Below are 25,134 nucleotides of genomic sequence, written 5' to 3'. Positions count from 1 at the left end.
AGGAAAAAAGTGAGCTGGAGAGGGTAGAGAGAGTTAGTGAAGGAATTCCAGAGCCTAGGGTTTAGGCAGCTGAAGGAGTGGCCACCAATGTTGGAGTGATTAAAATCGGGGATATTCAAGAGACCAGAATTAGAAGAGCGCAGAGATATGGGAATTGTAGGGCTGGACGAGATTTTGGAGATTACTCCCGAGAGGGTGAGGCCATAGAAGGATTTGAAAGCAAGGATGAGAATTTTAAAATCCAGATGTCACTCCACTGGGAGCCAATATTGGTCAGCAAGCACAGGGGGTGATAGGGGAATGGGACTTGGTGTGAGTTAAGACACAGGCAGCAGCGTTTTGAATAACCTCATGTTTACAGAGGGTAGAATATGGGAGAGCAGCCAGGAGTGAGTTGGAATTGTCGAATCTAAAGGTGATCATGGACAAGGGTTTTAGCAGCAGATGAGCTGAGATAAGGGCGATGTTACAGAGATGGAAATAGGTGGTCTTAGTGATGCCACAAATATGTGGTTGGAAACCCATCTCTGGGTGAAATAGGAATCACGGTTGTGAACTCTCTGGCTTGGCCTCAGACAGTTTCCAGGGAGAGGGCTGGAGTTGGTGGCTCAGGAATGGAGCTTGAGATGGGGGCGCAAGACAATGGCTTCAGCCTTCCCAATAAACCCAGCCCCCAAAGCAGTACACAGCCAACGGCTGTTTGAGGACCTGGCACACACACAATGGAACAGAATTCTAATTAATAACACACTGTAAACAAACAATAGGCTTGGCACAGAAAGAAAAGATGGACTCACAAGCCATGTTTCTAAAGATTGCCAGCTCGGTGGAATGCCAGAAATAATCATCAACTCCTTCCATGGACGATTTATTATACACCACAGTACTAATGACTTATCCAGACTGAAATTGTGTGCACATTCTGCTTTACCTTGGTTTTAAAGGCCAATTTTGCTTGGCTTGAGTATGTAGCCAGTTATTCTTGTTCTCTGGTGTGAAAACAGCCCCCCTTTTGTATTTCTCCTAAATTGTTCTACAAACAATCTTTCCATGGTCTCTGGATGTGTACCCCTTCAGGACTAGGATCAGTAAATTTAGTGAGGTTCCACGCTAATGGAGGCATGGAAATGTTACCCGCATCAGCCAGAATTTGAGATTGCTCTGCTGGCAACGACATGCTTATTAAAAAAACTGGGTGGGGTGCAGCCCTTATTTCTTTTCCACCAGCTGCCATGGTGGGTTTTGAATCCAGGTCCCCAGAGCATTAGCCTGGACCTCTGGATTACAAGTCCAGTGATATTAACACTCTGCTACTGTCTCCTCCCAAATGATGGCTTTGCCCAGAGCACAGACCCCACTTGTAAAAGCAGAGCACAGTTCGAGGCCTAAAACAAGCCTCTTCCCTTTTTCCTAAATTGTTTTTTTAACTTTTATGTGTACTTTATTGATGCAGTTTGCTCTATGTATTGCTTTTGTTAACCAGTCCTCCATTATCTGTGCTTGACCTCCATCAGTTGTGACTATAGGCCTCTATTAAATACTGACTATAGGCCTCTATTAGTTGTGCAGTCTAGGCTTCCAGTGGTTGCATTGCTGTGAGCCATTTTCTCATTTAATAATTCACATATTTAAGAGTGCATGTTCTTCATGGAGAATCCCTGACACTTTCTGCAATCATTTCATATTGTAAAGGACAGGATATAAACTACAATATCACTTTTAGCCTAAGAGAGCTCTGGGGTGATGGATGATGCCTGTATTCGCCACTTAAATTGTCCTCTTTTGTAGCATTCTGATTAAAAGGCCAACAGCATTGAGATGACATATCTAAGTGCAGACACCTCTGGAAATCCACAGAGTTGTATCAATCTCTGCAATCCACTAAAGTGGCTGAGAAACCGCCTGGCTGCATTCTCCTTGTGTTGGTAATGCAGTGCAGGACTTCACTTCCCAGCCATGTTGATCAGCATTTCTAACATAGCATGAGGATGTCAAGGGGAAGCTTTGGAAAGTGCCTAGCAGTCTGAGGCGTCTACAATCTATTATCTTATCAAGAGTTGCAGCCGTATTTTCTCCAATATTAACCATGCGTTTGCTTCTCTTTTCTCTCTCCTCCAGTCTGCAAGTTAGCAAGCCACAAGAAATGTGAGCCCAAGGTAAGATGCTTCCTGCTTTCAGCTTATTTGGTGTGGTTCACTGGCGAATGAACTGAGCTGGCCACCTCTCTCGAAATCTGGTTCTGTTGATTGAATTCAATGAGCTCTCATTGTCCCTTTTTTCAAAGAAAGCACCCATAGCTACTTGTGAGCGACAGCTACACTCAGACATTCTAACCCCTGTTTTTCTCCTTAATGATGTTCCTTTAGTCCAGTAACTACTAGGCTTATTGCACAGCGGGTTGAGTTAATTCAGCAAGTCTGTTTGAGAGGGATCATCTTCATCAAAGAGCTCTTTCATGTGTAAAGATTGATGGTTTGAATTAACCTTGAGTGGGTTGAACTTGAAAGCTGCACAGTTCTATTTCTAAAACTTAGAGGTTGTGGGGCTTGCGGGTGGGGGACCTAGATTCTGACCTCGATTTACTTTCTGGACTATCTCCTTTATCGGCTCCAATGTTCTAGTTGAGCGGTAATGGTGTTTCCCTGTGGTTGCTGAGTTAAAGAGGAGCCAGCCACTCGATAGACCGGAGGAATGGAACTGACTGCAATTGCTCCATGTAAGAGCCAGCATAGAATTGATGGCCCAAATGGTCTCCTCTTGTGACATATGTGACCCTATCATATTTGCTGACCAGCTGTCAGGATGCAAGCAATTTTTCTTGCGTATGTTTCTCGGTGAAATACCGACTAGCAGATAATGTGGTATTTGGATTGTCTGCTGTGCCTGGATTTTCTCTGTAATGGCTGTTTAAGTCCAATTGGAACGTAACACAGGGTTAACTTGTCAATGTTCACTGCTCCTGTAGGTCAGAGGTCGCACGATTGACTATTCAAAATAAAACTTCTCCTTCTGAGCCAAGATTTTACAGCTGTTGGAACAAAGGGTCATGGGATGGTCGGCAGGGTCACCAAATGGAGCTGTGTTGACTCTGGACTGTGTGAACTTGGCTGTGCTAATCTGACAGACCCAGCTACAGTTAACAAGAGCCAGAGGAAAGAAAGAGCCCAATTACTGTTAGTGGCATCAGATATAAAAAACAATGAACTCTCACACTGAGTCTCAGGCTGGGCAAAGGAATCACACAATCGTAGAATGGTTAAGGCACACAAGGAGGCCATTCAGCCCATTGAGCGCATGCTGACTCTCTGCAAGAGAAATTTAGCTAGCCCCACTCGCCTCCTTTTCTCCCATGTTTCTGCAAGTTTTCTCCCTTCAGGAGCTTATCTAATTCCCTTTTTAAAGCCTTGATTGAATCTGTCTCCACCACACTTTCATGCAGAGCATTCCCGATCCTAACCACTCACTTGCGTAAAACAAAAATCGTCATGTTGCCTTTATCTGTCAATCACCTTAAATTGGTGTCCTTGATCCTTCCTTTAAATGGGAACAGCTTCTCCCTATTGACTCTGTCCAGTCATGGGAATTCCAGCATTTTCTGCTTTGGTTTCAAAATTTCAGCATCCACACTATTTTTATAGCATCACAGCCCATAGCGTCCCCTTTTGTCAGCCATAGACAGCCTAGTGTTCAGTCTTCTGATCAAATGCCAAGAAGAAATAATCTCCACGCAATTTAGCAAACCAGATAAAAATGTAATTAAAGGCAACCTTTTTTAGTTCAGACCTTTCACTATTGAGCTGCCCTGCCTTTTATTTGGGGAACAGTGCAAGTACATCCATTATTGTTTATTTTCAATGTTTTAGAGAGATGGTGGAAAGATCTGTTTGGTGTCAGAGGTATCCAGTATATTCACTCCCTTTCTGTCTGTCTGTGCTGGATTACAGGGCTGTACGTCTTCTTTTATGGCTGCCCTTCACTGTTAATTGCCTGTCAAACCAACAATGCCAGATCCTTGCTGTGACGTCCTTTTTTTAGAATCACCTCCTCCTGCATTCTAATCTGGCACAGCATCTCTCTTGGTTGCTGCTCATTCATCCGAATCACTGGGCAGGCCTGTTGACACTTGCATCTCATTGCCAAAACCATATTTGACGCTCTTTTACCTGCACTGCTACAACGGGGGTGCCTATGATACTTAGTCACTTGGACACAATATTGCGAGCCCAGCCTCAGGGATGTATCAGAACCACCTATTAAATCCCCTCAACCCCTCTCTCACCAGCCTCATTCTCCTTATGCTACAAAGCTGCAGTGCCACAGATGAAAGTAAGATGTGTATCTTTCTGATGGATGACAGATTCTGAGCGTTTGCTTCCTGACAGGCGATGAGGTGTGCTCTGTGCAAGTCAGAGGGAGCATCGCTGGATTATTGATGATGAAAGGTCAGTCTGCATGACAGAATGAATACATTGACACCATCTTCATTGAGCTTGATAGGTAGCTCAAATGCTCCCAAAGACACAGAAAATGTGGAACTCACAGGGGGTGAAGTGAATCTATCCATGTCTTCTGTGCTTACAGGCAGATGAGGTAGACCAAGCACATACTCATGTCTGTTCCCATAGCTAGACTTTCCTGAAACAGATCACCCGCTTTGAGCCCCTCAGCTGTGTATCAGTTGGTAGCATTCGTGTTTCTCTGTCACAATGTTCTGGGTTTGACTCTCACTTTAGGCCTTGAACACAAAAAACAACAGTTACACTCCAGTGCAGTACTGAGGGAGTGCTGCAGTGTCAGATGTGCCATCTTTCAGATGAGCAAGGCACCAATTCCCTGCTTGGGTGGATGTCAAGGATCCCATGGTACTATTTTGAAGAAGAGCAGGGGAGTTCTCCCTACTTTTTGGCTAATATTTATCCCTCAATCAACGTCACACAAAAAAAACGATTATCTGGGTCATCATATTGCTGTCTGTGGAATCTTGCTGTGTGCAAAATGATTGCTGCATTTTCTATATTACAACAGTAATATAGAAGTATTTCAGAAGTACTTTATTGGCTGTATAGTGGGCAGCACGGTGGCACAGTGGTTAGCACCGTTGCCTCACAGCACCAGGGACCCGGGTTCCATTCCGGCCTCGGGTCACTGTCTGTGTGGAGTTTGCATGTTCTCCCCGTGTCTGTGTGGGTTTCCTCCAGGTGCTCCAGTTTCCTCCCACAGTCCAAAGATGTGCGGGTTAGGTTGATTGGCCATTCTAAATTGACCCTAGTGTCAGGGGGATCAGCAGGGTAAATGTGCGGGGTTACAGGAATAGGGCCTGGGTGGGATTTGGTCGGTGCAGACTCGATGGGCCGAATGGCCTCCTTATGTACTGTAGGGATTCTATGATTCTAACTACTTTGAGATGTCTGGTGGCCCTGAAGGGCAGTGTAGAAATGCAATTATTTATTTTCCTCACTCTGAGTTCAAATTGCTGCTGGTGAGCCGGTCTGTAGGTTAAGTTGATAAAGGAACAGCAACACACAAAACAAGCTGCTGAACCCAACCCGTAAACCTGAAGATTTGATCGGTACTTTTGTGAGGTTCTAAGCATGGTGAATCACTTTGGAATCTCTCTATCACCGAAGGTTCTATAATGTCACTGACAGGCTGGCAGAGCATTTGGCAGGTTCTGTCTCTGAAAAACTAACATTTTCGAAACCCCCAGGGACAGTTTGCACCCTGGAGTTTACATTTCATCTCCAATCAACAACAGATTATTGGAAACTTGAATTGCTCCCTTCTCCAGAGTCCCAGCAGACACACCCCTGGCCAAAAATGACTGGCAATTAAATCAGTCAGCTAATTGCCATTATGTCCATGTTTAAGGACCATTTCGAACACTAGTCAATTAACAGAGATAGGGATGAGGGGGGGTTGGAACTAATTGGCTATATAAATAGAGTTGAGCAACAAATGAGATTAAGTATCAGCAGATTTGACATAGCTGAATGCCTTGGAGGATTCATTATGAAAGAAAGTCAGATAAGTCTATTCCACAGCACGTTGCTACCCTGAGCAGCTGCCTGTATATTTGTACATGTCGTCCTTTTGGCTTTCTCCCTCCGCCTGAGCGCTTATCCCTTTTATATTTTTGATGTGACGCTTTTTGAGTGTCAGCTCAGTGGGCAGCACTCTCACTGCTGAATTACACGTTTCCAGGTTGAAGTTTCCCCACCAGAGATGTGAGCACTAAGACCAAGGTTGACTGTCCCCTTGCAGCACAGAGGGAGTGCTGCACTTTCGGATGAGATGTTAAACCCAGGCCCTATCGCTCTGCTTAAGTCTTGGGCTCCTTTTGAAGAGGAGCAGGAGATGTAATCCCTGGTATTTTGCCCAATACTTATCCCTCAAGCAACACCTCAAAAGCAGATGATCTGCATCATTATCACATTGCTGTTTGTGGGATCTTGCTGTGCACAGATTGGCTGCTCTTGTTTCCTACATTACAATAATTACACTTAAAGATGTGTCATTGGCTGTAAAGTGCTTTGAGATGCCCGGTGGTGGTGAAATGCGTGAAATAAATGCAAGGGCTTATTTGTCACTCAGGACAGCTTAGTCAGTTGGTGTCATCTTTGCAGCAGTCTGGGATTGTGGACCAGTACTTCACTCGGGCTCTGGATTATTCAAGATCCTGTCCCCATGTGACTTTTACTCTATAAGAAGTTTAACAACACCAGGTTAAAGTCCAACAGGTTTATTTGGTAGCAAAAGCCACACAAGCTTTCGAGGCTCTGAGCCCCTTCTTCAGGTGAGTGGGAATTCTGTTCACAAACAGAACTTATAAAGACACAGACTCAATTTACATGAATAATGGTTGGAATGCGAATACTTACAACTAATCCAGTCTTTAAGAAACAAAACAATGGGAGTGGAGAGAGCATCAAGACAGGCTAAAAAGATGTGTATTGTCTCCAGACAAGACAGCCAGTGAAACTCTGCAGGTCCACGCAACTGTGGGAGTTACAAATAGTGTGACATAAACCCAATATCCCGGTTGAGGCCGTCCTTGTGTGTGCGGAACTTGGCTATCAGTTTCTGCTCAGCGACTCTGCGCTGTCGTGTGTCGCGAAGGCCACCTTGGAGAACGCTTACCCGAATATCAGAGGCCGAATGCCCGTGACCGCTGAAGTGCTCCCCAACAGGAAGAGAACAGTCTTGCCTGGTGATTGTCGAGCGGTGTTCATTCATCCGTTGTCGCAGCGTCTGCATAGTTTCCCCAATGTACCATGCCTCGGGACATCCTTTCTTGCAGCGTATCAGGTAGACAACGTTGGCCGAGTTGCAAGAGTATGTACCGTGTACCTGGTGGATGGTGTTCTCACGTGAGATGATGGCATCTGTGTCGATGATCCGGCACGTCTTGCAGAGGTTGCTGTGGCAGGGTTGTGTGGTGTCTTGGTCACTGTTCTCCTGAAGGCTGGGTAGTTTGCTGCGGACAATGGTCTGTTTGAGGTTGTGCGGTTGTTTGAAGGCAAGAAGTGGGGGTGTGGGGATGGCCTTGGCGAGATGTTCGTCTTCATCAATGACATGTTGAAGGCTCCGGAGGAGATGCCGTAGCTTCTCCGCTCCGGGGAAGTACTGGACAACGAAGGGTACTCTGTCCACTGTGTCCCGTGTTTGTCTTCTGAGGAGGTCGGTGCGGTTTTTCGCTGTGGCACGTTGGAACTGTTGATCAATGAGTCTAGCGCCATATCCTGTTCTTATGAGGGCATCTTTCAGCGTCTGGAGGTGTCTGTTGCGATCCTCCTCATCCGAACAGATCCTGTGTATACGGAGGGCTTGTCCGTAGGGGATGGCTTCTTTAACGTGTTTAGGGTGGAAGCTGGAGAAGTGGAGCATCGTGAGGTTATCCGTGGGCTTGCGGTACAGTGAGGTGCTGAGGTGACCGTCCTTAATGGAGATGCGCGTGTCCAAGAATGCAACTGATTCCGGAGAGTAGTCTATGGTGAGCCTGATGGTGGGATGGAACTTGTTGATGTCATCATAGAGTTGTTTCAGTGATTGTTCACCATGAGTCCAAAGGAAGAAAATGTCATCGATGTATCTAGTGTATAGCATCGGTTGAAGGTCCCGTGCGGTGAAGAAGTCTTGTTCGAACCTGTGCATGAAGATGTTGGCATATTGAGGTGCAAATTTGGTCCCCATGGCTGTTCCGTGTGTCTGGATGAAGAACTGGTTGTTGAAGGTGAAGATATTGTGGTCCAGGATGAAGCGGATGAGATGTAAAATTGCATCTGGAAACTGGCAGTTGTTGGCGCTGAGCACTGAGGCCGTTGCAGCAATGCCATCGTCATGGGGGATGCTGGTGTAGAGTGCTGAGACATCCATTGTGACGAGGAGCGCTCCTGGTTCAACTGCTCCATGTGTGCCGAGTTTCTGTAGGAAGTCCGTCGTGTCGCGACAAAAGCTGGGGGTTCTTTGTACAATGGGTTTCAGGATGCCCTCGACAGAGCCGGAGAGGTTCTCGCACAGGGTCCCATTGCCCGATACGATGGGACGGCCGGGTGTGTTTGCCTTGTGTATCTTCGGGAGGCAGTAGAGATCTCCAACGCGGGGAGTACGTGGGATGAGAGCACGGAGGGTGTTCTGAAGGTCCGGATCAAAGGTCTTGATCAGAGTGTTGAGTTGACGGGTGTGTTCTTTGGTCGGATCTGCGGGTAACTGTCTGTAGTGTTCCTCGTTGTTGAGTTGTCGGTACACTTCTTTGCAGTAATCCGTTCTGTTCAGTATGACGATGGCCCCTCCTTTGTCTGCTGGTTTGATGACAATGTTGCGGTTGGTCTTGAGAGCGTGGATGGCGTTACGTTGTGCTTGGGTGATGTTCGGGGCTGTCTTGTGAGTGCGGCTGATGAATTTGGTGTTGACGCACCTCCTGACGGCTTGGGCATACATGTCAAGTCGAGGGCAGCGGCCTTCCGGCGGAGTCCAATTCGACTCTTTCCTCTTCGGATGCACTGCATCCCACGTACTCCCCGCGTTGGAGATCTCTACTGCCTCCCGAAGATACACAAGGCAAACACACCCGGCCGTCCCATCGTATCGGGCAATGGGACCCTGTGCGAGAACCTCTCCGGCTATGTCGAGGGCATCCTGAAACCCATTGTACAAAGAACCCCCAGCTTTTGTCGCGACACGACGGACTTCCTACAGAAACTCGGCACACATGGAGCAGTTGAACCAGGAGCGCTCCTCGTCACAATGGATGTCTCAGCACTCTACACCAGCATCCCCCATGACGATGGCATTGCTGCAACGGCCTCAGTGCTCAGCGCCAACAACTGCCAGTTTCCAGATGCAATTTTACATCTCATCCGCTTCATCCTGGACCACAATATCTTCACCTTCAACAACCAGTTCTTCATCCAGACACACGGAACAGCCATGGGGACCAGATTTGCACCTCAATATGCCAACATCTTCATGCACAGGTTCGAACAAGACTTCTTCACCGCACGGGACCTTCAACCGATGCTATACACTAGATACATCGATGATATTTTCTTCCTTTGGAATCATGGTGAACAATCACTGAAACAACTCTATGATGACATCAACAAGTTCCATCCCACCATCAGACTCACCATAGACTACTCTCCGGAATCAGTTGCATTCTTGGACACGCGCATCTCCATTAAGGACGGTCACCTCAGCACCTCACTGTACCGCAAGCCCACGGATAACCTCACGATGCTCCACTTCTCCAGCTTCCACCCTAAACACGTTAAAGAAGCCATCCCCTACGGACAAGCCCTCCGTATACACAGGATCTGTTCGGATGAGGAGGATCGCAACAGACACCTCCAGACGCTGAAAGATGCCCTCATAAGAACAGGATATGGCGCTAGACTCATTGATCAACAGTCCCAACGCGCCACAGCGAAAAACCGCACCGACCTCCTCAGAAGACAAACACGGGACACAGTGGACAGAGTACCCTTCGTTGTCCAGTACTTCCCCGGAGCGGAGAAGCTACGGCATCTCCTCCGGAGCCTTCAACATGTCATTGATGAAGACGAACATCTCGCCAAGGCCATCCCCACACCCCCACTTCTTGCCTTCAAACAACCGCACAACCTCAAACAGACCATTGTCCGCAGCAAACTACCCAGCCTTCAGGAGAACAGTGACCAAGACACCACACAACCCTGCCACAGCAACCTCTGCAAGACGTGCCGGATCATCGACACAGATGCCATCATCTCACGTGAGAACACCATCCACCAGGTACACGGTACATACTCTTGCAACTCGGCCAACGTTGTCTACCTGATACGCTGCAAGAAAGGATGTCCCGAGGCATGGTACATTGGGGAAACTATGCAGACGCTGCGACAACGGATGAATGAACACCGCTCGACAATCACCAGGCAAGACTGTTCTCTTCCTGTTGGGGAGCACTTCAGCGGTCACGGGCATTCGGCCTCTGATATTCGGGTAAGCGTTCTCCAAGGTGGCCTTCGCGACACACGACAGCGCAGAGTCGCTGAGCAGAAACTGATAGCCAAGTTCCGCACACACAAGGACGGCCTCAACCGGGATATTGGGTTTATGTCACACTATTTGTAACTCCCACAGTTGCGTGGACCTGCAGAGTTTCACTGGCTGTCTTGTCTGGAGACAATACACATCTTTTTAGCCTGTCTTGATGCTCTCTCCACTCCCATTGTTTTGTTTCTTAAAGACTGGATTAGTTGTAAGTATTCGCATTCCAACCATTATTCATGTAAATTGAGTCTGTGTCTTTATAAGTTCTGTTTGTGAACAGAATTCCCACTCACCTGAAGAAGGGGCTCAGAGCCTCGAAAGCTTGTGTGGCTTTTGCTACCAAATAAACCTGTTGGACTTTAACCTGGTGTTGTTAAACTTCTTACTGTGTTTACCCCAGTCCAACGCCGGCATCTCCACATCACTTTTACTCTATCACGGGGGTCTCCAAACTACGGCCCGTGGGCTAACATCTGGCCCGCAGCCAGTGGGGCGGGACGGGATTCCCGCTGCCGGAAACACTCCCGCATCCGGAACCCCGCCGCTGACTCAGGATCCGGACGCAGGGATGGAAGCCACAGGCCGGACATTTTCTGCCGCTCCGCGCGATGTCTGATGGACCCATGGGAATCCCCGCCCTCTTTACCGGCCTATTGTCCAATCAGAGCTGCCGTCCTGTGACTGACAGTTCATTAAACGAATCAGCAATTGAGACATCTGTTATCCAATTGCCGCTCTGTATTGACTGAGTGACAGCTGCTTTATCCAATCCGTAAGCTCCATCTGTCTGAAATGAGCGAGAACAATGACAATGATGGCGGCAATTCAGACCAATTCAGTTATGGAAGGAAAAAAGAAAAGAAAAGTGGACAGTGAGTGCCGCCTGTTTAATGAAGAATGGGGTGTAAAGTACTTCTTTGTACAAGCAGGTGATAAAGCCTTGTGTGTCATATGCAATGAAACTGTTGCAGTTTTGAAGGAGTACAATGTACGTCGGCACTATGAGACCAAACATGAACCAAGTTATTCCCAATTCACAGGAACACAGCGTTCGGAAAAATTTGAATCAATGCAACGCAGGTTGCTTTCCCAACAAGCTTTTTTTACGCAGAAGATAACTGAAAATGAAGCTTTAACCAGAGCCAGTTACAAACTAGCTTATGTGTTGGCTAAAAGAGGAAAGCCACTCACCGATGGAGATCTCATCAAAGAGTGTATAATGGAAGCAGTGGAAGAGTTATGCCCAGAAAAAGCAAATCTGTTCAAAATCATCAGTCTTGCGCCAAATACTGTTGCTCGTAGAATTGAGGATATAGGAAGCAATATATTTCATCAAATTGCAGACAGAGCAAGAAATTTTCAGTTGTATTCTCTCGCACTTGATGAATCGACTGATGTCTGTGACACATCACAACTCCTAGTATTCATCCGTGGCGTCGACAGTGAATTTAATGTGACACAAGAATTAGCATCAGTGCATAGCATGCACAGCACAGTAACTGGAGAAGACATCTTCAAAGAATTGCAAAAAACTGTGTTAGAATATAACCTGGGGTGGAATAAACTGCAATGCATGACAATTGATGGAGGAAAGAACATGTCTGGGGTGAAGAAAGGTTTGGTTGGACAAATCACAAAAGCTCGTGAGGTTGGTGAATTCTCAAAGCCCATGTTTCTGCATTGCATTATCCATCAACTAGCATTGTGCGGAAAATATGTGGGTATGTCTTGCGTTCTGAAACCTGTTGTTTCAACAGCGAATTTCATTCGATCTCACGGGCTTAATCATCGCCAGTTCATTTATAAAACTAATTTTTTTTCTTTGGCCCCCGAAAATGTGTAAAATATACGATGTGGCCCTCGTACTGACAAGTTTGGAGACCCCTGCTCTATCACAATAAAAACCCCAAGAGATTGTGGAAATCTGGAACTCTCTCCCCAGGAAAAAAAATAAGTTGTTGATGCAAGGGGAACAGCAAAATATTTCCAAACTGAGATGGATAGATGTTCGTTAAGTTCAGATACTAAGACAAGGCAGGTGAATGGAATTAATGAAGCCTTGCATTTTTATGGCACCTTTCAGAACTTCAAGATGTCCCAATGTGCTTTATAGCCAATGAAGTACTCCTTTGAAGTGAAGTCACCATTGTAGTGTGGGAAAAACAGCAGCCAATTTGTGCACAGCAAGATCCCACAAACAGCGATGTGATAATGACCCAGATAATTTGGTGTTAGGACCAGCGAAGAAGGGGTCAAATGGTTCCTGTCTTTTTTTTGTGACTAGGGTGTACTTGCCAATTCAGTGAGCACTTAGCTGTTTATGTGCTGTGATCATAACAGAACCAATAGGACTGTTTTTCTTGAGTTCAACAAAGAAAGAGGTTTGCTTTATTATACTTAAACCAATCTAAGCAAAATAATAAAATATGCACGACTTTCACGCGCGTACCCACACTTGACGTTCACACACACATAAATACAGATTAGAAATAGAGTCCATGGAAAGAGTAAAAGAGTATCTAGTTTTAGAATTCTTATAGTGCCATTAGGTCCATCGAGCCTGCACTATCCCCCTAACCCCATGTATTTACCCTGTTAGTCCCCATGACACTAAGAGGCAATTTAGCATGGCCAATCAACCTAACACGCACATCTTTGGACTGTGGGAGGAAACCTGAGCACCCGGAGGAAACCGACGCGGACACAGGGAGAACGTGCAGATTCCACACAGATAGTCACCCGAGGCCGGAATTGAACCTGGGTCTCTGGCGCTGTGAGGCAGCAGTGCTAACCACTGTGCCACCATGCTGTGGTAACTTGGCTGGCTTCAGGCTGAATTTGATGGTGTCGATGTTTCCAATTTAAAGATGTAGATGATTGAGTCGATGCTTGTTCTGGAGATGGTAGTGCTGGGTTGGATTCTTTTGAGAAATTTCTGTCTGATGCAGGGTGTCCCTGGATGATCACTGTTAGCAAATGGGGCACAAAGATTACCAGGTGGGTCAAAGAAAAAGGTTGGCAGGAGGGACCCCACTTAGATTTTCTCTCTAAGCTGTTCGTCTTCAATTCTGCTGAGAAAACACACAAATTCTGCTTAAAACATACAAAGGGTTGGATTGTCATGTGACCTTTCCCCAACTGCTAGACGGACTTAAAAGAGAAAGACATCGGCCGGAACTCTACCACTTCACCCGCCTCAGAATCAGAGCGGGCAAGGGTCCGACAGCGGAAATCACCATTGACCTCGGGCGGGAATTTCGGGCGAGACCGTAAAATCCTACCCAACACCTGTGTATTCCGTCGGTGACTTGATTAGCTCATGTCTGAAAGCTAACCTCACCAGGGTCCCATTATCCAAGCGATTAGTCTTAATAGCCCTTCTCCAACAGTTGAATACCACCTAGATGCATTGCTAGTGAGACAGGAGGTGGGAGTCATTCACACTCCCTTCAAGTTTTGCAGATTGACTTCACTCCAATGAATTGGAATCTGAAATATATAGTAATGCAAATTGGAGTTTGCCATCTTGGGCTGTGAGTTCAAGTCACTTTAGTCTCTGTGTTTTTAAAAGTTCAGTTCAGATTTCCGGCCAGTGGATTAAAAATTATTATTTAATATAAAACACCTTTTCATTACTTTTTTTTGTGGTGTTGATTGAGGGATAAACATTGGTCAGGACACCAGGGAGAGCTTCCCTACTCTTCTTGAAATAGTGCCGGGGTTCTGAGAAGGCAGATGAGGTTTAATGCCTCATCCAAAATAAGGCACCTCTGACAACACAGCACTCCCTCAGCACTGCACTGTCAACCTCAATTTTTGTGTTCAAGCTATGGAGTGGGACTTGAATCTTGTGACTTAGAGGCAAGAATGTTACCAACTGAGCCAAAGATGGCACTAGTACACAAATTAGTCATGATCTAATTGAATTGTGGAACAGGTTTGAGGGGCTGAATGGCCTCCAAAGAGCAGGAACTCGATGACTTTCTGTTCCCTAACGCCCAGGTCTTTTACCACCCCATCTGCTGTTCTGCCTGAGACCAGCTTTTATTCAGCACAGATACCTGCTACTCTGTTTGGCCTTGACATCATATCAGGCAATGTAGTGCCAACTGCCACCATTGGTGCTGCCATCATGCCAGTCTGCAACAAGACTGAGTTTATTTTTCTGGCATTTGGATAGTTCTGATTTAAGCCCTTTGCATTCTAGGCTGGGCAGAAATGAGGGGAACAAAAATGCATAGTTTGGTGAGGTCATCTGAGGCTGAACTGATGGTGTTGATGGGAAGCGTCTTAAAAACCAGTGCCATCTCGCATTATCCATAATACAGCACGGTGGCACAGCGGTTAGCACTGCTTCCTCTCAGTGCCAGGGACCCGGATTCAGTTCCAGCCTCACGGTCTGTCTGGAGTCTGCACTTTCTCCCCATGGATTGGGGGAAGGCTAACTTTATTGGGATCAGGCAGAAATTGGCAGCTCTTGATTGGGAGAGGCTGTTTGAGGGTAAATCCACATCTGGTATGTGGCAGTCTTTTAAGGAACGGTTGTTAGGGCTACAGGACAAGCATGTGCCTGTAAAAAAGAAGGATAGGAAGGGTAGGATTAGAGAACCGTGGATAACCAGGGAAATTGAGGGACTGGTCAAAAGGAAAAGAGAGGCGTATGTTAGGTCCAAGCAGCTAAAAACGGAGGGAGCTCTGGAGGAGTATAATGAAAGTAGGAAAATACTCAAGCGGGGAATTAGAAGAGCAAAAAGGGGTCACGAAATGTTCTTGGCAGACAGGATTAAGGAGAATCCCAAGGCATTTTATTCATACGTTCGGAACAAAAGGGTTGTTAGGGAAAAAATCGGACCTCTCGGGGACAAAAGTGGGGACTTATGCTTGGAGCCCAAAGAGGTAGGGGAGATCCTAAATGAATACTTTGCGTCGGTATTCACTAAGGAGAGGGATGTGTTGACTGGGAGTGTCTCGGAGGGGAGTGTTGAACCGTTGGAGAAAATCTCCATTACAAAGGAGGAAGTGTTAGGTTTGTTAGAGAATATAAAGACTGACAAATCCCCAGGGCCTGATGGAATCTATCCAAGGCTGCTCAGGGAGACGAGAGGTGAAATCGTTGGGCCTCTGACGCAAATCTTTGTCTCGTCACTGGACACAGGTGAGGTCCCAGAGGATTGGAGGATAGCCAATGTTGTCCCGTTATTTAAGAAGGGTAGGAAGGATAACCCGGGTAATTATAGGCCGGTGAGCTTGACGTCCGTGGTGGGGAAGTTGTTGGAGAAGATTCTTAAAGATAGGATGTATGCGCATTTAGAAAGGAATAAACTCATTAACGATAGTCAACATGGTTTTGTGAGAGGGAGGTCATGCCTCACGAACCTGGTGGTGTTTTTTGAAGAAGTGACCAAAATGGTTGACGAAGGAAGGGCCGTGGATGTTGTCTATATGGACTTTAGTAAAGCATTTGACAAAGTCCCTCATGGTAGGCTAGTGAAAAAGGTTGGATCCCATGGGATAAAGGGGGAGGTGGCTAGATGGGTGGAGAACTGGCTTGGTCATAGAAGACAGAGGGTGGTAGTGGAAGGGTCTTTTTCCGGCTGGAGGCCTGTGACTAGTGGTGTACCGCAGGGCTCTGTATTGGGACCTCTGCTGTTTGTGATTTATATAAATGATCTGGAAGAAGGAGTAACTGGGGTGATCAGTAAGTTTGCGGACGACACAAAACTGGCAGGACTTGCAGACAGTGAGGAACATTGTCAGAGGCTACAGAAGGATATAGATAGGCTGGAAATTTGGGCAAGGAAATGGCAGATGGAGTTCAATCCTGATAAATGCGAAGTGATGCATTTTGGTGGGAATAATGTAGGGAGGAGCTACACGATAAATGGAAGAACCATAAAGGGTGTAGAGACGCAGAGGGACCTGGGTGTGCAAGTCCACAGATCTTTGAAGGTGACGTCACAGGTGGAGAAGGTGGTGAAGAAGGCATATGGCATGCTTGCCTTTATAGGACGGGGCATAGAGTATAAAAGTTGGGGTCTGATGTTGCAGATGTATAGAACGTTGGTTCGGCCGCATTTGGAATACTGCGTCCAGTTCTGGTCACCACACTACCAGAAGGACGTGGAGGCTTTGGAGAGAGTACAGAGGAGGTTTACCAGGATGTTGCCTGGTATGGAGGGGCTTGGTTATGAGGAGAGAATGGGGAAACTGGGGTTGTTCTCCTTGGAAAGACGGAGGATGAGGGGAGACTTGATAGAGGTGTATAAAATTATGAAAGGCATAGATAGGGTGAACGGTGGGAAGCTTTTCCCCGGGTCGGTGGTGACGTTCACGAGGGGTCATAGGTTCAAGGTGAAGGGGGGGAGGTTTAACACAGATATCAGAAGGACATATTTCACACAGAGGGTCGTGGGGGCCTGGAATGTGTTGCCGGGCAAGGTGGTGGAGGCGGACACACTGGGAACGTTTAAGACTTATCTAGACAGCTATATGAACGGAGTGGGAATGGAGGGATACAAAAGAGTGGTCTAGTTTGGACCAGGGAGCGGCGCGGGCTAATTGTTCCTGGTTTCTCGTTTCAAGGCTTCATTCTATGATCATCTTGCTGGTGCCAGTACAGAGTGAGACTGCGGATAGTTGGGAACCTGTCTCGGGGGCAGGGAATTCATATGGTGTTCGTGGAAGTGGAAATGACTAGGGTTGGGAAGCATTTTCCGATCGGAGCCATTGTGATCTCCTGGACTCGTTTCGATCGCCTCAGGGGGTCAGAGGAATTTCCCAGATTTTTTTTCCCCATATTGGCCCTGGGGTTTTTCACTCTGGGTTTTCGCCTCTCCCTGGAGATCACATGGTCTGGAATGGGGGGGTGGGGGTAAGTTAATAGGTTGTAATGAACAAAGCATCGTAGCTGTGAGGGACAGCTCGGTGGATAGGATATTGGTATGTAGATAGGCTGGAAAATTGGGCGGGGATCCTGGATTCAGGATTCAATCCTGGACCGGGGAGCGGCGCGGGCTTGGGGGGCCGAAGGGCCTGTTCCTGTGCTGTATTGTTCTTTGTTCTTTGTTCATGTCTGCGTGGGTGTCCGCCGGGTGCTCTGGTTTCCTCCCACAGTTTAAAGATGTGTGGTTTAGGTTGATTGGCCATGCTAAATTGACCCTAGTGTCAAGGGGACAAGCAGGGTAAATGTGCGCGGTTACGGGAATAGGGCCTGTGTGGGATTGTGGTCGGTACAGATTTGATGGGCCGAATGTCCTCCTTCTGCACTGTAGGAGTCTGTGATAATGGAAAGAACTTCCTGTTTTCAGCAACGCTTCAAGATTTTCAGACAGCCATTCCCATCCAGGAATGCAATGAAATGTGCTGTTGCTGCAAGAGTTCCCTCTACTGACCTCACCCATATACTGCAAACTTAGCATTTGGAAGCAAATGACAGACCCAAGGCCAGCTACCTAATGTACAATCATAGAAAGTTTACAGCAAAGAAAGAGGCCACTCTGCCGATTGTGTCTGTGCTGGTTGAAAAAGCACTCACCCCCCCCCCCCCCCCCCCCCCCCCTCCCTTCCAGAATTTGTTCTGTAGTCTTGCAGATTACTTGAAGTGAATATTCAGACACCTTTTAAGTGAGTTGAGGGTTTTTGCCTCTACTAGCTCATCGGGGAGGGGTGCATTGGAGCCAGGATTTTACCTGCCTTTATCTTGTAGCCTGTTACATCTTGCAGACCTTGCCATAGTCGGCCACAGTCCACGTGGCAGTGAGTTCCAGACCCCCACAATCCTCTGAGTGAAAACATTTTCCTCATCTTCCTTCTAATATTTCTGCCAGTCAATCCATGCCGCCCAGCCACTGACCACTCTGCACCTATACCCTTAATACAACACACTACTCTCACCATCTCCCAGGCTTGAAAAGAGAAAGTCACTCCACGAAGCGTGGAAAACGTGCAGGCCTGCAGGTGAGAGCGAAGCAATGCAGTCCCAAGGACCCCCTCCCTAGCTTACTCCTGGCAAATGTCCAATCTCTGGAAAACAAGCTAGATGAACTTAAAGCCAGATTCACTTTCCAGAGGGACTGCTGTGTGCTCTGTTTCACAGAGACATGGCTCACTCCTGCTTCACCGGATTGTGCCCTACAACCAGAAGTCTTCTCAATGCACTGAGTGTACTGCACAGTGGCCTCGGGCAAGGCTTGGAGAGATTGGGTCTGCCTTCTAATCAACATCTCGTGGTGCCTAGACATAGCTACACTGGCAAGTTTCTGCTTCCTGGACCTAGAACACTTGACGCTAAAATGCCGCCCCTACTACCTTCCCCGGGAGTTCACCTCTGTTATTCTGATGGCAGTTTACGTCCCACCCCACGCAGACGTGAAGACTACGCTGGATGAAATATACACCACTACGAATAGCCTTGAGATGAAACATCCCGAGGCCTTCTCCTTAATGGCCGGGGACTTCAATCAGGCCAAGCTCAAGAACGTATTACCAAGATACCACCAACACGTCTCCTGTTCCATCAGAGGCCCAAACATCCTAGACCATTGCTACACAAATATCAAACATGCCTACCGCTCTATCGCCTGCCCACACTTTGGCAAATCAGGCCACAAGGCTGTGCTCCTGTCCTGGCTTACAAGCAAAAACTGAAACGGGAGAATCCGTCAAAGAAAGTCGTGCAATGTTGGTCTGAGGAATCGGATGACTAGAGTGGTCAATATTTAAAAACTCTGCAACCAACCTGAACGAGTACGCCACTACAGTAACTGACTTCATCAGTAAGTGTGTGGAAGACTGTGTGCCAAAGAAGCAAATCCGTGTATTTCCCAACCGGAAACCATGGATGAACAGGGATATCCACTGCTTGCTGAAGTCCAGGTCTGAGACGTTCAAGTCAGGCGACCCTGACCTGTACAAGAAAGCCAGATATGATCTATGGAGATCCATCAAAGATGCCAAAAGACAGTACTGGACCAAGCGAGAATCCCAGGCTCGCCACGTGGATTGCGGCCGACTATGGCAAGGTCTGCAAGATGTAACAGGCTACAAGATGAAGGCAAGTAAAATCACTGGCTCCAATGCACCCCTCCCCGATGAGCTCAACGCATTCTATGCCCGTTTTGAGCAAGAGGTCAGCAAGAGCACGGTTTAGCTCAGTTGGTTGGACAGCTGGTTAGTGATGCAGAGTGACGCTAATAGCGTGGGTTCAATTCCTGGACCGGCTGAGGTTATTCGTGAAGGCCCTGCTTTTTCAACCTTGCCCCTTGCCTGAGGTGTGGTGATCCTCAGGTTAAATCACCACAGCCTACGGTCATCTGGGACTATGGCAACTTTACCTTTACCTTGCTTTATAATCCTTTATTTCAACAGAGTAAGGAAAATTTTCGATCAAAGTTATGTGAAAGACTGAATGTGTGCAGCCTTACAACCCTTTAGTTTATGTATGCTGCTTGGAGAGGGAGGGCTCCACACATCCTGTTTACATTAGCTACTTCTTGAGGTATTTTCCTGAACCGATTTTACATTCTGTGTTATCTGCATCCTGTGGTTGGGGCGGGAGATACAGTCACTCTTTAGAATTTTCATGGGGGGGGGTCCCCTAATTGCCATGGAGACAAGGTTCTTGAAGTTGAAGGCCTTCTACCTTGAAAGGAGCAGCAGGCTGCAGGAAAGGATAAGGATCAAAGAGGGTGGTTCAACATGGAGGTGCCCTCTTGACATCATTTTGAAAAAGAAATCCACCAAAAAACAGAAGAAGCTGCCAGGTCACCACTCAGGGGTAGAGAACCAGACCCAGAGGTCCGTGTCTTCAGGCAGTTGAACTGCTTCCTATCTGGGCAAGAAACTGGGGCCAACAGGAAGATCCCAGTTGATCTCCATTAACTGTCCTTAAGGCTTTTAATGAGCTGAATTGGCTTTCTGCCTCGTGGGGGAGGGGGGTAACTCTACCAGGCCTAAACCTACCTCCCCTAAAATGGACGACGTTGGGAACAGGGTTGGGAAGCTGGCTAGCACCAGTATCTTTGGATCATGTGCGCTTCCGTTCCCAACCTTGGGGCTTGGAAATCCTGCCTTCCATCACTACATGTAATCTCCAATCACAAGTGGCAACATTTGGTATATGATGTGATGTATGTTTGTGTGTGACTCTAACTGTTAGGATGTCATAGGAAGGGGAACACGGTACACGCAGGAGTGGAGGGATTTGTTTTTCTGGGATCAGTCCAATGGATTGTAAGCTCATGGATCCTCCTGTATTCTGAAAGAGCCGGGCCTCCTGAAGATAGTGAGTATAAAACAGGAGGAAAAAGCTGTGAGTGGGAGAGAGCCGTACTGTATCATCAAACGTAGGAATTGTGGAGCAATATTTCACTGTCTGCACCAAATGCATTCAGAAAGTGAGGAGTGGGCACATTGGAGCTTAATTTTTAACTCTTGCATAAGTGAATAGGTTGTGAATGAGTTACTGTTGTCAGAGACAGTCATCAGAAAAAGGCTGACCTTTAGACGGCAAAACATCTTGCTTATCAAACCTTATACTGACCACTCTCATGACTTTACCATAGTCTGTGATACGTTGTAAGGGAGTGATCTTCAACAGCAGCAACTTAAATTTATGTAACAATATTAACGTAAATGAAATGACCTAAGACGTTTCACACGTGCATATTATAAAACCAAGTAAGACACCACACCACACCACTTAAGGAGATATTGGGTCAGGTGACCAAAAGCTTGGTCGGAGAGGTAGGTTTTAAGGAGTGTCTTAAAGGAATAAAGGAATGGAATTCCAGAGCTTGGGGCTGGGGCAATTGAAGGCATAGCCACCAATGGTGGAGCAATTAAATTTGGAGCCCAGATTTAGAGGAGCACAGATATCTCAGAGGGTTGTGAGGTAGAGGGTTTATCTGGGTGGAAATCTGCTTGTCAATTATTTGCCCATTCGGTATGTTTCTGAACATGTTCCGTAATCTGTTGCAGTCCTCCTCAGAATTTATCAGTTTCCCACTGAACCATCACTCCGTCCTGTTTTAACATTGTAAAAAAATGTAACCTAATGTTCAAAATCAAATGATCTCCAGAGAAAAACTATGCGAGAGAAGCTGGGAACAGGGTGGATTAAAATGCAGTTTTTAAAATGTGTTTTTTAAAAAAACATTGCTCCACTGGGAGCTGACTGGAAAAATTAGCTGGGCCTGTAAACCCAAGAATATTACTTCTTCCCAGTGTTGTGCAGCCTTGCTCTTTGCTCAGCTTATTTATTTCAGATTCTCTTAAAGACCTTTCTTTCCAGAATCCCTGGAGTGGATTCCTGAAGCAGGGCCAACAAGAGATTTATGGGAAGGGAGGGGGAGGGGTGGTAGGAATGGGTCATTGGCCTTTCACTGTTTCCTGGAACATTCCAGAAGAGTGAAACTCAGGGCAATGTCTGTAATCTGAACATAATTCTCAGTGTAAACATCCTCATCACGCCTCCTCAGTCTCAGGGATTTATGGAGGTCCCCAGCATCCCATATAGTTTTGTTCTGGGCAGGGCCTGGGTGCTTTCAGAATTCCCACTCACCTGAAGAAGGGGCTTGCAGCTCCGAAAGCTTGTGTGGCTTTTGCTACCAAATAAACCTGTTGGACTTTAACCTGGTGTTGTTAAACTTCTTACTGTGTTTACCCCAGTCCAACGCCGGCATCTCCACATCATGCTTTCATCCATCCATGCCTTCATTACCTCTAGTCTCGACTATTCCAGCACACTCCTGGCTGGTTTCCCACACATTTAGCCCCCCCCCCCATAAACATGAAGGCATCCAAAACTCTGCTGCCCATGTTTAAACTCACACCAACTCCCGTTGCCCTATCTGCCCCCGTGCTTGCTGACCACCCAGATAAATGTGAGGTCAAACATTTTGGTAGGAAGAATTGGGAGGTCACCTATTACTTGGAAGATGTAAATCTAGGTGGGGTAGGGGAATGAAGGAATCCATAAGTTAACAAGGCCATAAAAAAAGCTTTGTTTTTGGAGGGATAGAATTGCAAATTAAAGATATTATGCTAACTCTGTATTGCCATATTATAAAAATGGATATAGAGGCTCGGGAGAGGAAAGATTGACACAGATGTGTAAGTTTACATATCAGGAAAGGATTGTCTCGATTTTCTTGGAAAAAGACTGAGAAATGATCTCATCGAGGTCTTTAAAATTCTGAAACGTGAAGTGGATCCAGAGAGAATGCTTCCTCTTGTGAGGAAGAGCATAACTGGAGGCCATCAATATATAGGGTAGTCACTAAGAAATCAAATTGAGAATGGAGAAGAAACTTCTTTATTCAGAGTTCTGGGTTCCAGTACTCTAAGCATAAGGCTCAGCCTGTGCACTACAATGTGGCATCAATTGATACTCTATCAGGTTATGTGCTTGAACGAGAAGTCCAGGAGCCATGTTGGCTCTGGAATCTGGTGCTATATTGTCAGAGATGCTGTCTTGCCGAAGTCTATAACGGCCTGTTCAGGCTGAAAATGAAGGTCGCATGGCAACTATTGGAAGGGCAAAGATTTTTCAAGATGCAGGGGGAATGTTTCATCTGGTTGGAGAGTCTTGAATGATGTGTCGTAGTGTCAGGAAAATGGGTCTGTGACTTTGGCCTGAAACGAAAAGGTTGTGAATTTTTGAAATTTGTGGATGCTTACAACCATTGAATATATTCAAGGCGGAGATTGATAGCTTTTTTGGATACTAAGGGAATTGAAGGATATGGGGTTAGGATAGCAAGGCGGTGTTGAGATAGAAGATGTGCAATTCGCACATCTTTTGGAATCTGTGGGAATTTTTGAAACAAAATCTGACAGGGAAAATAACAAACATTTTGTGCAAATTGTTACCAGGCAAGATATTTGCTTGAATGCCTTGTAGAAAAGTCATCAGATGTATCCCTCAAAAAAGAAACTCTGAATATAAGGGCCTTTATTGATGGGTTTCGTTCAAACACAAACCTGCAAATGCCAACGCGTTGCAGTTAAAGTAAAAAAAAATCAAAAATCTTGCATGTGATATTTATCCCTTACGCCTTGTGATTGGTGTAAAGTAGACAATACTTCACGTTCCTTTGGAAACGATGAAGCTGCTATCGTCGATATGTTTCCCACATTTCCAAGTTGCAACAGGGCTGGAGCTGTTGCGGTTAGATCTGGGATCACCAGCACAACAAGACAACCTGCATTTATATAGCACCTTTGATGTGGTGAAACATCCGAGGCACTTCAAGGATTATCAAATAAAATTTGATACTGAGCCACACTGAGGGACAGGTGACAAAAGGTTCAGCCAAAGACATCGGTTTTAGGAAGCATCTTAAAGGAGCAGAGCGAGACAGATGTTTAGGGAGGGAATTCCAGAGTTTAGGGCCCAGGCAGCTGAAGGCACAGCCACCAATGGAGGAGTGATTAAAATTGGGGACCCGCAAGGGGCCAGAGTTGGAGGAGTGCAGAGATCTCAGAGAGTTGTAGGACTGGAGAAGATTACAGAGATAGGGAAGGGAGGCCGAGGAGGGATTTGAAAACAAAGATGAAAATTTTCAGATTGTGGAGTGGGAGAGTGACATGGAGAAGAGTCTGATCACCATATTTGAAGAGCAGAAAAACCTTTGTTTTCACAGCATCCCCACAGTTGCCGCATCCTGCCACCCCACCCTTTCACCCACAACCCTCACTCCCAAAGTGTCGAGTAAACATTTCATAATTCACTTCACGGCTCGCCAGTTCTAGAACTGTGGGCCTGTAAATAACTCCGAAATCAACTGTTAACCATGTAACAATACTGGCTGCTCGCCACTGCCACACCAACTGGGCAGAGTCTTTCACTGGCCCAGTGTTTCTATGGGAGCAGAACTCCGCCACAATCTTCTGTTCCCATCTCTGCAATTATGTTAAAAATAACTACAGATCACGTCACGATTCTCCAAATTTCTGAACACTCCCACAAAAGGAAGCCATTTGACACTCGCTGTCAAAAGGAGGCATTAATATTTCCGAGTGTGTCTGTGCTGGTGTGCATGAGGGAGATTCATGGATAGGCGTAGAGTTTAAAAGGAACACAAGAACTGATCCAGGAATACACTTCTACACTCCGTGATCTAATCTACATCCAGGCCTACTATTTGCTCTTGCAGTACGGAATGACTATTTCCAATTTTCAGAGAAATTTTTAATGTAAGGACACAATGGAAAAACGCTAAAATCCCACGTTTGTTTGGTGGGTTTAGCGGAGTATTTTGAAAGATACCGAAGCACAAATCGAGATATTCTACAATTTCAGCTACTGTGATTTTAATTGCCTAGCAGCGAAGCGAAAAGTCATGGTAACTGATCTGCAGCTCCTGTCCAAATTCAGAAGCTGTTTGCTGTTCCAGTAGGGCACCTCAAGGAAATCCAAACAGTAGAAGATAGCTAAATGACTAGAAAAGCCCCTGAATCCACATCGCACTAGGGGGGGTCACAGTTTAAAAATAAGAGGTTGCCCATATAAGACATGGATGAGGAAAAATCTTTTCTCTGAGGGTGGTGTATCTCTGGAACTCTCTTCCTGAAAATACAGTGGAAATAGAATCTTTGAATATT

The 25,134-nt window shown here is 46.3% G+C and overlaps 1 protein-coding gene across 1 annotated transcript in view; it reads left to right on the top strand.

The window, feature by feature from the left end:
• Window positions 1–25,134, top strand: part of LOC144481848 (tensin-2-like) — a 159,115-nt gene that overhangs the window by 23,281 nt on the left and 110,700 nt on the right. The window contains exon 3 of the mRNA XM_078200999.1: window positions 2,119–2,156. Coding sequence (XP_078057125.1) covers window positions 2,119–2,156 — 38 coding nt within the window. The remainder of the gene's footprint in view (window positions 1–2,118; window positions 2,157–25,134) is intronic.

This window comes from Mustelus asterias, chromosome X, assembly GCF_964213995.1.
Source record: "Mustelus asterias chromosome X, sMusAst1.hap1.1, whole genome shotgun sequence".
Classification (NCBI taxonomy): Eukaryota; Metazoa; Chordata; class Chondrichthyes; order Carcharhiniformes; family Triakidae; genus Mustelus; species Mustelus asterias.
The sequence above is the reverse complement of the archived record's forward strand: the minus strand, read 5'-3'. Positions and strand labels throughout refer to the sequence as shown.